This window comes from Mustelus asterias, chromosome 2 (assembly GCF_964213995.1).
Source record: "Mustelus asterias chromosome 2, sMusAst1.hap1.1, whole genome shotgun sequence".
NCBI lineage: Eukaryota > Metazoa > Chordata > Chondrichthyes > Carcharhiniformes > Triakidae > Mustelus > Mustelus asterias.
Window position 1 is genome coordinate 84,736,209 of NC_135802.1, and position 17,243 is coordinate 84,753,451.

At 41.5% G+C, this 17,243-nt stretch overlaps 1 protein-coding gene across 1 annotated transcript in view; it reads right to left on the reverse strand.

Annotated features, from left to right (window-relative positions):
* The window catches only part of thsd7aa (thrombospondin, type I, domain containing 7Aa), a 398,355-nt gene that overhangs the window by 157,208 nt on the left and 223,904 nt on the right, over positions 1-17,243 (reverse strand). The window contains exons 5-6 of the mRNA XM_078228043.1: positions 13,446-13,601; positions 12,273-12,476 (exon numbers count right to left, since the gene is read on the reverse strand). Of these exons, the coding sequence (XP_078084169.1) occupies positions 12,273-12,476; positions 13,446-13,601 (360 nt within the window). The remainder of the gene's footprint in view (positions 1-12,272; positions 12,477-13,445; positions 13,602-17,243) is intronic.

Here is a 17,243-nt window from a genome sequence, read left to right on the forward strand (position 1 = left end):
AGTTAAATGTATCATTAATTATGAGCACTTTTAAGAGATCTTCTTGTGCAGGATTTTCTGAAATACCTTTGAAAAATGTAAGTAAAATAAATTCACCAGATGACATACATCTATTGACCCAATTAACTCTTCAAAGAAACCCTGTAGATTGATGAGGTATGGTCCTTTGTTTTAAAGTCCCTTCTGACTACAATTTGTGACCTCAATGCTCTTTAGATGAATATTGATAGCATTTTGTAAAGTGAATGGACCCAGTAGACTCCAGTCAGTAAATGGACAGACATTTAACCTTACTAACATTCAGGATTATCTTCTATAGGTGATTTCAATGAGTCACTTACCTGTTGTACAGCCTCACCTGGCTGGAGTGCACAGCGGGAATTTGACTGTATACTTTTTTTTCTGTCTTGTGACACAGATGGCTACTGAGAGAGACACTAACTACACTTTTATAAATTCAGGCTCCAGGTCCAAAGATTTGCCTGTTGGGAGTACATAGGGATTCAGGCATGGAGATCTGTGAGACCCGAAATATTTTTTGCCCATTATGGATGGATAAACTTACAGGGCTGACTGATCTTTGTGCCAAAATCAGTCTTGGCTTCTGTGGTCAAGAACATTTGTCATCTGTACTGACACATGATAAATGATCATTTGGACAAGGTACTGGAGAACTATGACTGCTGTCTTTAGAGACTATGGAGTGTAGAGAGAGGTGAAAATAATGTTAAAAAATGAAAAAGTAAATTTTCTCTCATTCTAGTTATGAAATATGAAAACAGCAATCAGAAAATAATTTTTTTTTGTAATTTTTAGGCAATATATGAGACTCTGGTGGAATTTAATCATGCTGAGGAAAAAAACGAGTTGGCGACAAATCCATTTATATAAGCCCAGCATGTTAATTTGGCAGAATAAACTTGCAAATTGTGTTGTCAAATAAGAAATACTCCTTGCTCTGTGGTGCATGGAATAGCATGGTGTAGAAGTGTTAGGACTAGCATAATTAGCTCAAATAAAATGTCCTCTGTTGAAACCTTTTTTTAAATTTTCTTTTTGGCTTAGAAGAGATGCTAACTCAGGTGAAACAATACTCACAGCTGGTAAGCAATGGAAAACACTCACCTGACACCAATAAAACAATGATGGGGTTGACTGGCTGATAATTTACAGATCATCCCTTGCTTGTGCGCTGATTCGATTGTGATTTTAATCAATCAGTTACTGTCTGGTTAAATAGTGAATGAGACCCAAAAGTGTTGGTTCACAAAATGTACTTGATAATTTGCAGGCACTTCCAGACTAAATCCTCAAATGAGTAAATCATCACCATTTTGTTTATTTCTAGCATTGACTTAAGTAAGTAAACTTTTAAGGGATAGGTTCATCAATTTACATTCCTAAACTGGAGCCTTGCCTGCCAAGTATGCATTTGAGGTATTCAAATTTTCCATCCATTAAAATCTGTGATTGGAAAGTTGAGCACGTGTCCCAGACAGTGTTATAATCTGTGCCCCTGAACCTGAACAGATAGGATTACTCCAATATTGTACTGGCCATCACTGCTGGCTATGAAATGACATTAAATATATTAGCATTCCGACTGTGGCTAAACTCAATAAATCCTCTCTCTGATGAACAAATGGGTAGATCTTGAAATTTATCGGACAGTGAAAACTGGGTGATAGTCGGTAGTCTGTTTTACAATTTTCATTTCCATTGAAATCAAATATTTTAAAAATCAGCAATTATGCAAAACAGGTTGTCGATTTGCTATAACCAATTGCTCAAAAATCAAGATCAAATGCATCTACTGGCATAATCTCACCAGAGTTTGCACTGCCAGATCATTAAAAAAAATCATGGCACTCTTTGCATAGATTATTTAGTGTGAAATTTGCTGGGATCAGTGGGCGGGATATTTGATGACAGCCACACATAAAGTCTCTCCAGTAATCTTCCTACAATTTTGTTGATTTGAATTTACCAATGTAGAAATCAAGGGGAAGAGGAAAACTGTTCCTTTTCTCTTCAGAGCACAAGGCACTCTTGGAGGAGGTATCAGAGCATGTGAATGTATTTCCACTTGTGCACACACTGGGCTGGATTTAATGTGGAAAGTTGTGGGCCCATCTACTGGCTGGAGAGCTGTGGTAACGTACTGTGGTCACTTTTTCAGGAGTCTTGATGTGATTTAACTCCAATCAGATAGTATGCAGCCTGCCGTTGGGTGCACGAAGAGCCTTCAAGACAAAACACCTGCTTCCAAGAGCTGCTGACCTATCAAAGGCTGCGAGCGTTTCAGACCTGGCAGCACCACAGGCAGCATTGGCACTAACAGAACTGCAGGGGGCACAGAAGACTGAACAATTATGGACACCCAGGAGCCTAAGAAAGTATAGGGGCTTCTCTGGAAGGCCCTTAATGATAATAGAGGCCTCCATTGACCACCACCCCAGCTGCAGGCCTGCCAGGGTATACCTTGAGCTTTGCCCATGTGGCCTGCTGTCCCACCCTCTCCACTGCTGCTAGGGTACATGCTGTGGTGGGATGAGACCCATAAGTAGCCCTAAATTGGCCAGCTAAGGTCCTAAGATCAAGAAGGCCAATCTCAACCACCTGACTTAATCAGTGGGGTGGGGGGAGGGGAAGCCGGAAGGTGAGAAATTACAAGCTCTCCACTCAAAACATTCCTGACTGTCAGTCCACCCAAGGGAGGTTATTAAATTCAACCCATTATGTTAACAATTGAGAAACAAATTTTCAGGACTCAGGGCATGCAGTGTAGCTGACACAGCAATATACTTCAAATGAAACTTAAATCTTGCAGTACAGTATTATAGTATTGGCCAGGATGCGTTCCCTGCCAACACCTGCTGTCATCCTGAAAATTCTGGCCCACAATAAATTAAAATGGGTATGTACCAGAAGGGAAGCTAACACAATCATAGAATCCCTACAGCGTAGTTACAGTGCAAAAGAGGTCATACAGCTCATCGAATCTGTAGTGACTCTTAACCAGGCTTACCCCATAACCCCACTGATCCCCCTAACTTAGATAACTTGGGACACCAAGGGGAAATTTATCATGGCCAATCAAACTAACCTGCACATCTTTGGACTGTGGGAGGAAACCAGAACACCGAGAGGAAATCCATGCAGACACGGGGAGAACATGCAAACTCCACACAGACAGTCACCCAAGGCCAGAATTGAACCCAGGTCCCTGGCACTGTGAGCCAGCAGTGCTAACTATTATGTCACCACGCCGCCCATATCCTATCCCTTAATTTGCTATGAGAGAAAGGACCCACAAAAGAAGAAGAAAGGCCAGAGTCTTGATTATGGAAGCTCCTTCCAAGCTCTGCTGGTACCATCTTTTGCCTTTTTTGCAATCTTCCACATTCTTACCAATTCACTCCTTCCCTAATATATACTGTACTGTACCACAGCAGCAAAATGCAACATTCTGTCATATAGCTTCATGTGAAATGTTTATCTGGCAACATGTATGTGGGGTAGGCTAAGGGTTAGCCTACTGAAAGCACTATCTGAATCTAATGTCTGTTCTTTTTGAGCACTTTACAGCAGCTTGCTTTACTCACTCCCATCACTGGCAAATACTGGCACAAATGGAGAGCTTCAGTTAGTGAGATAGAGAATGGAACCCTTCATGAATCACAGAGCACAAATGAAAAGAAGAGAATGAAGAGGAAGAAATGAAAAGTGTCAATGGAGTTCAAAAACCCTCATTTAAATCAAAAGGATATCTGTGCATCAATGTTGTTTTCATGGAAACATTTGAGAATGTGGCAAGAAGTCTTCAAAGTTTGGGACAAGGAAATAATGAAATAATTTTAAACCATAATAGCGAGTGAAAGTTATTACTTCATATCGTACCTTAACACAATAATTTTGTTTCAAACAATATTCTGCTGAAACAAATAAAACTTTGAGGATGTATGCAAAGTTTTGTTAACTAATTATGAAAAACAGCAAATATGGGACAAGGTGGCTTAGTATAAGCATATGTCCTTTCAATTTGGTATCCAGGGTTAAAACCATTCTCTGTGAATGGGGTGAATGTCTACTCTCATTATTGGGCTCTAAGTTGCCAATGTGAAATAAGTTTGACACTGTCAACATCATTCCTAATGGACACGCCCCAACTGCACAAACAGCTTGTACTTCAGGAAAAATGGCCAGACACAAATCAGAACCAAAAATATTGGGTGGCATGGTGGCACAGTGGTTAGCACTGCTGCCTCACAGCGACAGGGACCTGGGTTCAGTTCTTGGCTTGGGTCACTGTCTGTGTGGAGTTTGCACATTCTCCTCGTGTCTGCGTGGTTTTCTCCAGGTGCTCCAGTTTCCTCCCACAGTCCAAATATGTGCAGGTTAGGTTGACTGGTCAAGCTAAATTGCCACTGTGACAGGGGACTAGTATGATAAATACATGGGATTATGGGGATAGGGGCTGGGTGGGATTATGGTCGGTGCAGACTCAATGGGCTGAATGGCCTCCTTCTGCACTGTAGGGATTCTATGATTCTAAGAAAGGTGCCTGTGGGATAAATAAATCAAATATCCTTTCCATGTTGTATTTAAAGATGACTGCTGGCTGAGTAAAGGTAGATTTATTCTTCATTTGGCCATTCGATATCTGACTTGAGAGCACCATCACATTAGAATGACATCAACACATTTAACTACACAAAGCGACCATGCAGGGATCGTTGTACTTGTGTCACAGTAAGATGTAAAACTCAGGCATGATGCTGCTTGAATAAACTGAAAAGAAGTTTAAATTTCTCCAATGTTAACACATTGATCACTTGTAAATTATTTGTTACAATCATTTTCCTGAAATGGTTCATAAATTTGTGTACGTCTAACTGGCATCCCAAGCACAATACGCACATGCTTTGAATGTTGTTTACATTTTCTAAATTCTAGATCATTTTAACATACAAATTGGATAGTTTATTAACACACTTAACTTGAGTTTAGTCAAAGGCTGGTTTCTACTTATTAATTAATTTGGGTGTAACTTAACCACTGAAATAGAGGGAAGAAACTAGATTACATCAGTCATCTGTTTTAATTGAGAGTTAAACTGTTATTGTGTTTGCCATTTTGCTGAAGCAAATTTAATATCAACAAATAAAACAACTACAGGGGATATAATCTCAAGCGTAATACTGGATCTTAATTATTGAACAAATGAAGCATGACACATTATAGTTCAACACAATGTAACCCACCCCGTTAAACCTAATAACCTTGCTCTATGAGATGCAGGGGAAACACCACTGACATGAAATTTAATTTCTTCTTCACATTATAGTCCCATAAAATGCACCTGAGTGCTTTGATTTATTTATAGTCACATTTGCCTCATACATTGTTTTAAAGCCTGTTAATGGCTACTTCCATAAAATTTAAAAACCCATTGTCAGTGGGATTAATCCACATCCAAGAAGTGATCGCGACAAATCGCAAAAATATCATCCAACAAAAACAAAAAGCTTTTGCACGCAATCTGCAACTTGCTGTTTGGGGAGCTTTGTTGAAGGTCTGGGTACAGCTGTTTTTTTATCTCATGGGTTGGAGCACTGTTAATCAATTTTCTAATGGACACAATTTGGACCTGCTGCATTATCACTACAGGGGGAGGGGGATAAATCATGGCTTTTTGTGATAGTGTAAAACTGATGATGATCCACTACCGCCCATTTAACACTTCAGCACAAAGTCAAGATTTAACCACTGTATTTTTGGCGGTTTAACTGCCAGAGGGATTATGCTGTCAGGTTGGAATCTTGAGTCTTTTACTATGTTGCCTCTACTCACCAGAAACCCCCCCCCCTTCCCCCCCACCCCCTTCCCCCCCCCTTGCCCCTTCACCATGCACTCTTTCCATCTTAAAAATACTTTCTTCACTCCGGCCAAGACTTTTATCACCCATAGCTATTCTCTCCCTCCATATTGACACCTCTCCTCCTCTTTAACATTGTGAGGTTTCTTAAGATTTCTTTACATTAAATGTATTTTATAAATGCAGGCTGTTATTATTGCTTTGGAACATGTAATAGGCCCAGACCTTCAGATTCAGTACACCAACACCACAGCATGAAATGCTTACACCAGGAGTTATGCTGGGACTGATAATATACCAGGTTCATGTGGGCAGGGACCTATTATTTAAACAGGACCACTTGCAATGGCACTTTGATCACCCTTGGAGTTCAACACACCAGGTCCATGTTGATCATGACTAACACCAAAGCCCGCCTGAGGAGGCGAGTGAATAGCGGGTGGCCCCTGAATGAGCTGTCCAGCCCGCCAATTGTACGTCAATGAGGGTTTTTACATTATTATTGGGTTCCCGCCTGATCAGGGCCAGTAGGATGGGCCAGGTGAATTCAAAATATCCTCATGCCCAATTCAGTGCGCAATCGGGATTCCCACAGATGGCCAGTGAATCCTCCCCAATAGTAACAGCAACTTGCATCAATACAGCATCTTTAACACCCCAACATACTCCTGAGAAGGTTATCCACCTAAATCTGACACAGAGTGACAGAAGGAGAAATTACAGCAGCTGACCAAAATCTTGGTCAAAGGGGTAGTTTTTAAGGAGCATCTTAGGAGGAGAATAGGGGGATGGAGAGATCTGGGGTAGGAATTTCAGAGCTTAGGGCCTAACCAACTGAAGGTACAACAATGGAAGGACAAAATAAATTGTGTACGCACAACAGGTGGGAATTGGTTAAACACAAAGTCCTCAGAGGTTACATGAGGCAGAATGAAATGTCCACTTGGTGGTAAATTTGGAGATGGGGGGCATTTAATCGGGTGGGATGGTGTTGGGTGTGGAGCCCACTGCCTTATGGCCCAACAAAGCCCAGGACGGGAAGGCTTGTGGATGGCCTTCATGCCCAGGTGCTAACTGAGGCCCTTAAATGGTCAACTATTGCCTACTTAGTATTCAACCAGTGGCTAGAAGGAGGGGCGCGGGGAGGTGGGGAAGTGGGTAGTCATCACATGGGAAGCATTTGTGAGCTTGTGAGGTTTACTTGGGGCACCTTGGGGTGGGGGGATCCCTCATTTAAAGGCATCCGGTGCCTGGTTAGGGAATCAGGAAAGGGGATGCTCTGTTGAGAATCGCATTCCCTACCCTTGCCTCCCAAACCACCTTCCCCCCAGCACTCATAATCCCCATTTCTCAACCCCATCCTTCCCTCACTCACCTTTGGTCTTGAATCCCTCATTGATCCTGAGCCCCTGATGGGTGCATGCTTGCAACTGCCACTGCTGCCACTTTAATCCAAAGACGTGCGGGTTAGGTTGATTGGCTATGCTAAATTGCGCCTTAGTGTCCCGAGATGCATAGCTTAGAGGGATTAGCGGGTAAATATGTAGGGATACGGGGATAGGGCCCTGGGTGTGATTGTGGTCGGTGCAGACTCGATGGGCTGAATGGCCTCTTTCTGCACTGTAGGGTTTTTATGATTTATATGATTTCTAATCTGGGAAAAGGCCTACAATGGCCACTTAACTATCTGATGGACACTTAAAACAGTGAACCTTTCCCAACAGAGGCAATGCGGGGCTTTTAACAGCTCACTAGCCAGTGGGCAAGACCCTGGCGCTTGGTATAAATTGCACCCATAGTTTGGGATTGAAAAAGCCATGGAAGGACTTGAAGACAAAGAAACAAATTTTAAATCTGAAGCATTATTTAACAGTATTGTTTACTGGTTCTGCCACCTTCAATGTCAAGTATACAAAATGATGCCAATTTGTATTATTCCCTAGGAAGCTACTTGGCTGACTTCAGTTGAGTGACTCTCTGCTGAATATGGAAATGTGGACTTCATGGAAAATGCAAATGCTACTCAATTTTACGCATTTACCACAGGGAAGGGCTTGTTAAAATAAAACCAATTTAACTTATAATTACCTGGAATACGGCTTCATCTTTGGCAATTTCCATCTACAATTTTTTCACTGTTAAATTTTAGTAGTCAGTTAATAAATAAGCCAATGTTTGTTACTGCCTGACAAAATTTACTTGCTTAAATATTAAAACTGTGCAACTAATCAACATGACACTTTGCATAAATAGTCCCAATGCGAAGCAGCTGCATCAAGCACACATTCTTCAGTTTCATCTCCACAGTCATTCATTTTAGTAAAACAACTTCAGGCCGTTTTCAATTCAACTGAAATCTTTGCAACTTGCATTCAAACAATTATATCGGCCAGTTGCTGCATATTGGAGTTTTTATACCATGCAGCAAAATTGTGAAGAACTTAATCTTTATATTTATCCTGCTTTCACTGGAGTTTCACTGATGAATCATGCTGTGGTGTTGGTGTACTGAATCTGAAGGTCTGGGCCTATTACATGTTCCAAAGCAATAATAACAGCCTGCATTTATAAAATACATTTAATGTAAAGCTCCTTTTCCTATTTAGGGAGCAGGTTTTAAAGGGGATTCCTTCCCCAGCACCAACCCAGATTCATAAGGAAAGAACATTTGATGTTGGTCCTATAAAAGGTTTCTAGGCAACCCTTATGGCTAATCATAAATTTGTGTGTGCTTTTCCAGCTTCAACTGTAAAACTGCCTGCAGTTATTTTTATCCTCCAAGTTTATGTGCAATTTGTAGTTACTGCTGGCTTGAATAATAAGCAACATTGGCTGGAATTAATTAAATGCAGTCCGTCTGGGTGGGAATCATGGCGGGCTGGCCCACTTAATGATAGGAGAGGCCTCATAACAGTCTCACAGTGGTAGGAAAACCTCCACTGATTAAGAGAGAGAATGGAAGGGACGGACACAGAATTCCTAGCAGCTCATTAATAAGCCACTTGACTTCCAGTACATACGAACATAGGAATTAGGAACAGCAGTAGGTAAATTCAGCCCTACGAGCCTGCTCCGCCATTCAATCAGATCATGGCTGATCTCTCCCTGCTCTCAAATCCACTTCCCCACCTGTTCCCCATTTCCCTTTAACCCGTTTATTATCAAAAATATATCTATCTCCTTCTTGTAACCATTTAATGATCCAGACTCCATTGCGCTATGGGGCAGCGAGTTCCACACATTCACCACGCTCTGCGAGAAGTAGTTCCTCCTCATCTCAGTTTTAAATCTACCCCCTCTCAACCTATAACTGTGACCTCTTGTTCGAGATTGCCCCTCAAGGAGAAACATTTGGTCTACATTTACTTTATCAATCCCTTTTAGTATTTTATATACCTTGATCAGATCCCCTCTCATCCTTCTAAATTCCAGCAAGTATAAACACAAACTGTTTAATCTCTCATCATACATCAACCCTTTCATCCCCAGAATCAATCTAGTGAACTGCCTCTAATGCCACCAGATCCTTTCTCAAATTAGGAACCAAAATTGGACACAATACTCCAGATGTGGTCTCACCAACACCCTGCATAATTGCAACAACACTTCTCTACTTTTATACTCCAGTCCTTTTGCAATAAGTGCTATCATTCCATCTGCTTTTTTTATTACAGGACCAGCCTCAGGCAGAGGTGTGGCTATTGAGAGCCACCCACTTGCCATTACTACTAACTCACCTCATCATTCCCTCCAGCCACTCCCATCCGTGGCGTGCACCCCCCCCGCCCCCCGCGATCCTGGGCATCAGGTGAGTGCAATGCCACAGACTACCAGCCCTCCTACTCTAGTGGCATGAGAGGCTGCCAACCTCTAATTAGTAGGCACCGGGGATCTCAATGGTGGGGAAGGTGTGCCAGTAGCCAATTAAGTGCCTGGATAACATACAATTCCATTGGACCACCTCCACTGATGGCTGTTCTCCCTGGTTTTCCGATAGGTGAGAGAGACTCTTTTTGGCCCAGCCTTCATATTTGAATGATTTACTACATCGTACAGAACAGCCTATTCTAAAATGCATTCAATAAGGTGCTACATAAAAAAAAGATACAAAATAAGAGATCATAGTGTTGGGAATAGCATGGACAATGGATTGCTTAGCTAACATGAAACAATCAGGATAAGTGGGTCCTTTTCGGGTTGGCAAACTATAATTGGAAGGGTGCCGCAGGGCCCCAACTACTTACGATCAATAAGTGGAATTCTCCTAACCCACGCACGGCAGGTTTGGTGGCAGACGGGCACGGAGAATCCAGTGAGAGCCAAAAAGGTGGAAACCTGCCAGCATAAAATTAAGATATAGTTCCAAGTCAGGATGATGTGTGGCTTGTAGGCAAACCTCAAGTGGTGGTGTTCCCATCCACCTGCTGCCCTTGTCCTTCTGTTTGGTAGAATCTGAGTGTTTGGAAGGTGATGTTGAAGATGTCTTGATAAGTTGCTGCTATCAATTTGTAGATGGCACCCACTGCTACCAGTGTGCATTGATGGTCAAGGGAGTCAATGTTTAAGGTATCAGATGGGATGCCAATCAGGTGGGCTGCTTTGTCCCAGATAGTGTCAAGCTTCTTGAGAATTGTTGGAGCTGTACGCATCGAAATAAGTAGAGTATTCCAACACATTCCTGACTTGTGCCCTATAGATGGCTTTGGGGAGTCAGGAGATGAGTTACTTGCCAAGAATTCCCAGCCTCTGACCTGCTCTTGTAGTCACAATATTTATACAGTTGTTTCAGTTCAGTTTCTGGACAATGGTAACCCCCAGGATGTTGATAGAAGGGGATTCAGTGATGGTAATGCCATTGAATGTCAAAGGGAGGTGATCATTGCCTGGCATTTCTGTGGTCCAAATGTTACTAACACTTATTGGTCAAGCCTAAATGTTGTTCAGGTCTTGCTGCATATGGACATGGACTGCTTCAGTATCTGAGGAGTCACAAATGACTCACAAACATTGTGCAATCATCAGTGAACATTTCTACTTCTGACCTTATATTACAGGGAAGGTCATCGATGAAACAGCTGAAGATGGTTTGGCCTAGAACATTACCCTGAGGAACTCCTGCAGCGATACCTTGGGACTAAGATGATTGACCTCCAACAACCACAACCATGTTCCTTTGTATCAAACATGACTCCAACGAACAGAGAGTTTTCACCTGATTCTCATTGAATAATGTGATGCCAAACTCAATAAATGTGGCCTTAACGTCAAGGGCAGTCACTCTCTCCTCACCTTTTGAGTTCAGCTCTTTTTTCCAATGTCTGGACCAAGACCGTAATGAGGTCCAAAACCATATGACAGAAAGAACTTTAGAGCCTCTACCATCACTATCCACACTATTCATATTTCCAGACTACAACAGGTGTAAAATGTTCATGGGCTTCCTGAGTGAATCGTAACATGTAGATTTCATACAGCTAGGTCAGTTATTACATGGTTGGACACAGACCCCAGCCCCAATCTCAAAGCAGTACCTCCATTGTACTGTGTGACATACTTCATTTTTTACACACGGTGGGTGGAAACTTCCATTCTGGGTCTAATTCTAGTGGCTAATTTAGTGGTGGCTAATTTGGAAAGAGTATTTAATTCTAACAAGATTGTCTTTTAATGAGCATAACTGACATGCTAATGCATGCAAAAGGACTAATCAAGCTTGTTCACAGAGAAGCTCACCCTAAAGTTTGCAAACTTCATTCCAAAAATTAATCCCACCGTCAGGAAGTAGCTTTTTTGCCTCACGCCAAATTAAGTTTCCTCACCCTTGCCAACCTTCCTTTTGCTGGCAGGACTGGAAGATTCCACCCTGCGTCCAGTCTGCATGTGACTGCCAGCTAACAACCACTGGTACAGAAAAATGAATTGCTTTATTCAGAGAGCTCATGTCCACTAGGATTTGATTTGCAGCTACCCAAACTTCATTCACATAGCACACATAAAGATAGAAGACTGGAGATATTCTTCTCATTAGTTTAGGCTGTATTTGAAACCAAGTAGCCAAAATGATTTTGAGTCTAACCCACAATTAGACATGGCTTCTATCAAAAAATCCAGGGTGAATGATCTGCAAATGCAGACGGTAGAATCAGGTGTTAAATGAGTGACATCAGTAACAAAGATCCAATCATGCAGGTGCTCATGCAAATAGCAATCTGGACAGAATCATTTTATTAAAACACAAACTGAAACTAAGGAACTGAGTTAAAACATCCTGAAAGATTTCTCTTATACCATTGTAGATGGTAATAAATCAGATCATCATGTACTATTCTCAGTGTATGAAAAAAATGTGTTTCTACATACAAGTTCCTCAGATATCCATTTATAATAAACTTACTATTGCTGTTGGTACATTGAACTTCTGGTGTCTGGATGCCCGGCCCACACTCACTGTCATTGTCAGGTGTACATTCTCCCAGTTTCACAACCTGCCAACTGTAACAGGATGGGTCGTCACAAGGGATAGCTTCAATCAAGTGTGGACAATTTCCTGTCCCACCAGTAGGTTCATTGGCAATGTGTCGTTTCCGAAGTTTAAATCCTATAGGAAGGAATCATTTTACTTATTTCATTTTCCTGTTTACAAAACAAAGAGTCAATAATAGAAAGCAGCAAATTCAATCTACACTGTCCCTTGCCTTATTCTTATCTAACTTTTAATATACATGTGAAGTCTTCAACAGAATCTGGAATTACATTGGCTCATTAAGGTGAATCTTTCAAATTAAGAATTATATGAACAGGGCTAATTATCAATTGACATTCAAATTCTGCACTGATTGAAATAAAGGTTGCCTGGAGCCTTTGCATCTTCTATATTATTTAATTGTCGCACTCGTTTACATTTTATTGAAAACATTATCACAATCTTTTGAAAAAAATCTGCACAAATTGTTTTTTTTATTTGGAATCTACACTTTTCCACCATAAATTATATATATATTTGCCATGCAGTTTGCGAAATAGATGGAGATTCCTCTGTGTAATAGCTGTTGTGAAATCTTAGACTCGTCAAGTATTTTGATATACTTATTGCACAGGGGAGTTCGAAAACATTAATCAAGAGAAAAAAATGTAGAAAGCCATCCAAATATATATGTGTTTTAAAGCTACTCTTTAAAGTTTAGTTTCCTCGGTTTTCCAGAATGTTCTGTTTTGTAGTGTCTCAAAAGCAGCTGTCCAAAACCCAGAGTTGTCCACCAAAGAAACGGATATTTTTGGAATGTGTCATGAAAAAATTCTAATTCAGTAAAATAAATAATTTATCTAGAGAATTCAACTTGGTGTTGCACTGGCACAATGTGGCACCTGAGTAGTCATCCCCTTCACTGTTTGCATGCCAGTTTATTCCCATGCTCTGAACAACCCTTGACCTGGCTTGACCCCAGCCGTCCATGTTCTAAACCGCCTGACTCAAAATCTGGTTATGCTGTCCAATATTTAAAGTACATACTAATAAATAATATCTGATATATTTGTTGCAATCCTACGGATGATAGGTTTTGCATACCTTTCTTTCCTTGGGGATCGTCACAGCTTTCATACGTACATGGTCCCCAAGCAGTCCAGGATGATACTTCACATTCAATGGGACAGGCAATTTGACACAACTGTGTGGTGTTTGGTGTGGGTCCAGTACACAACTTGTTGGCAACAGGTTTTTCAGCTAACAGTTAAAGGAAAAATATACATGTTGCTTTACGCATTAGCTATAACAACAAATAAAACCCCTCATTCAACTTATGCTTTCATTAATAACATGAGAAAGTAAAAAAATCACCACATCAAGGAGAATGCGTATTCTGACAGGTGAATAGTAATCTCTTGCATTGGGCTGGGTTTTTGATTGGGGGTTGAATCTTGAGGCACAGTGGCAGGCTATTCATATCCCTAGAAGTTTGTATTTACATTTACATGTAGACCCTCAGGAATATCAACTCTATAACCATATATTTACAGATATATATATATTTACATTTGCCATGTAAATATATATGGTACTATAATCATATAACTTCTTGCACTCATTTCCCCTAATTTCAGTCAGAGTGTAGCAGATGAGCCACAAATTAGGTTGAGCCAACACGTATTTGGTCCAAATTAACATTGGAGATTCCAGGAAAACCTGTTGGCTATGGACCCTATGCCCACCCAAATTAAGGCATTGTGCAATAATGAATAAGGATTCATAAGGAATAAGCATTATTGCACAGCCTACTCATGACAACTCAGGGGATGGCTAGAACTGACAGGTCTAAGCTTGCCTCAGTTTAATACAAGGGATGCATTTCTAACACAAAAAACAGAAAATGCTGAACAATCTCAGCAGGTCTGACAGCATCTGTGGAGAGAATAGAGCCAATGTTTTGAGTCAGGATGACCCTTCGTCAGAGCAGAAGACAAGGAAAATCGGACAAGATTTATACTGTGAAGGTTGGGGGGGTGGGGGGGGGGGAGTAATTGATAGTAATGGCATAGGCAAAAAGACAAAGGGAATGTCCAGTAAGAGATTGAAATATGTAAATGGCAGAACAATCGTGGCATTACAAACTATCCCAGCAGGGAATAATAATTATGTGGAGGATGAAGAGTTTCTTTTTAAGATTAAAAATCAAATGGGGGTAAATTATCAGGCCCTGTTCTGGGCCCCATCCACCTCTGTTCCTGATCTTAGAGGGCCTGATAATTCACCCCCATTTGGCCAATATGTCACTTTCTCAATAATACTTATGGCATCAGATATTTTTACTGAGGTAGGCTTGGGGGCATCATGTAACAGGTTATCAATAAGGTTAACAGCCAACAGATTTTCCAGAAGGCCTATTTTCCAGTAGGCCTCTAGTTTCTAGATGTGATGGGCGGTGCGGATAGTTGAACTGCATGGAGATGACTTGTTTGGGTATAACATTCCTGGCAAATCTACAGGCCTTCCTTACCTGTCTGGCTGCTGTTGGTGGAGCCAAAGGCTGCCCCCTATAAGTATTCCAACCCACGTTCCCTGCAGTTTTGGACTGACTGCATTTTTACCTCTGCCACTGGAGGCGGGTGGAGGTAATGTTTTTGCCCCTGTTTGCTAGTCTACTTGTCTACAAACAATATCTCTCAAAAATGAATGAGCAGATTTCAATGAAACTTGGTACACAGATAAAGTACGGTGCAAGGAAGAACTGATTAGTTTTTGGCAAAGATGTGAATCCTGATTCAGATCTTGGAATATTTTTAAAGGACCTGTTAACATTTTGACAGAGTGAAATTACTTTTTTTTGGCATGTTGATTGTTTTAGAATGTTGTGGATTGTCTCAGCTGCTGTTTGTCACCACTGTCAAAATGTGAGCAGAATTTTCAGAGCAGGTTGTTGGATATGGATTGGACTGAAACCTTTTCAGTGAGATGGAAACACTTAACAAAATAATTTATTTCTTCAACTTTGAGTATTAATACAGAGAAATACAGAGTATTAACCACATATGGAAAAGCCTGTAATAATGTTGAGATTACACAGTGTGGGGGAGGTATGCAAACTATCAAGTGCCCTCCTTCACTGGTAGTTTTTGTATTTAAGTTTTTCAAATTTTGATGAGAAGGCACCTCTATATTGATGCATCTTTTCAATCATCTACCCTCGATTGTAGCTGCTTCTTATCTCAAGTTGGAATGCCCCCGATTGACCCTCTAGCTTGCAGAGCCCATCCACGGCTAAATTCCAAACAGTCACTGTTTCCCCCCCAGGAGTGGGTTGAGTACTCAAAAACAGTCCAGGATCCTGTTTCCTGCCCCTGAACTGAAAATTCAGATCATATTATAACACAAACCAACAAAATGGAGAAAGTGCAAAAACGAGAATTTTTCTCATCAGTATTGTTAAAATGTTCACTGACAATAAATGGAGTGTGGGTGTCACTGGCTAGGTGAGCATTTAATACCTATCTGTAATTACCCTTAAAGAGGTGGTGGTGAGCTGCCTTCTTGAACCGCTACAGTCCATGTGGTATATGTGTACCCACAGTGCCATTAGGGAGGATGTTCTAGGATTTTGACTCAGCAACAGCAAAGGAATGGTGGCGCTGTATTTCCAAGTCAGGATGGTGAGTGGTTTGGAGGGGAACTTCCAGATGGTGATGTCCCCATGTGTCTGCTGTCTTTATCCTTCTAGCTGGTTAGCACTGCTGCTTCACAGCTCCAGGGTCCCGGGTTCGATTCCCGGCTCGGGTCACTGTCTGTGTGGAGTTTGCACATTCTCCTCGTGTCTGCGTGGGTTTCCTCCGGGTGCTCCGGTTTCCTCCCACAGTCCAAAGATGTGCGGGTTAGGTTGATTGGCCAGGTTAAAAATTGCTCCTTAGAGTCCTGGGTTGTGTGGATTAGCGGGTAAATATGTGGGGGTAGGGCCTGGGTGGGATTGTGGTCGTTGCAGACTCGATGGGCCGAATGGCCTCCTTCTGCACTGTAGGGTTTCTATGATTTCTATGATTTCTATGTTATCTAATAAGCATTGTTGAATTCCCGCAGTGCATCTTGTAGTTGGTACACACTGCTGCTACTGTGCGTTGGTGGAGGGAGTGAATGTTTGTGGATGGGGTTCCAATCAAGCGGGCTGAATGGTGTCAAGTTTCTCCAGTGTTGTTGGAGCTGCACTCATCCAGGCAAGTAGCATATTTCATTATACTCCTGACATATGCTTTGTATGTGTGAACAGTTTTGAGGAGTCCGGAACTGACTTGCATGCTACAGGATTCTCGTCTCTGACCTGCTCTTGTAACTATTAATCCTAATGGTCCATCAAGTGCCACACGTATCAACTATCTGCAATTTTCATAGTCAGTATTTCAGATTTAGAGCTGGAACTCAAAGTGGAGTGATGCACTTTGGAAGGAGCAATTCAACAAGGAAGTATACTATGAAAGGTCTGACACTAGGAAAGTCCAAAGAACAAAGGGACCTTGGCGTGTTTGTCCGTAGATCTCTGATGGCCGAAAGGCAGGTTAATAGCGTGGTGAAATAGGCATATGGCACACTCTCCTTTATCAACCAGGTTATAGATTACAAAAGCAGAGAGGTCATGATGGAGCTGTATAGAACTTTGGTGAGGCCAACAGCTGGAGTACTGTGTGCAGTTCCGGTCACCACATTATAGGAAGGACATGAAGGCACTGGAAGGGGCGCAGAGGAGATTCACCAGGATGCTCCCTGTGATGAAACATTTAAGTTATAAAGAGAGGTTGGATAGGCTTGGGTTGTTTTCTCTGGAGCAGAGAAGACTGAGGGGCAACCTGTTTGAGGTGTTCAAGATTATGAGGTGCATGGACAGGG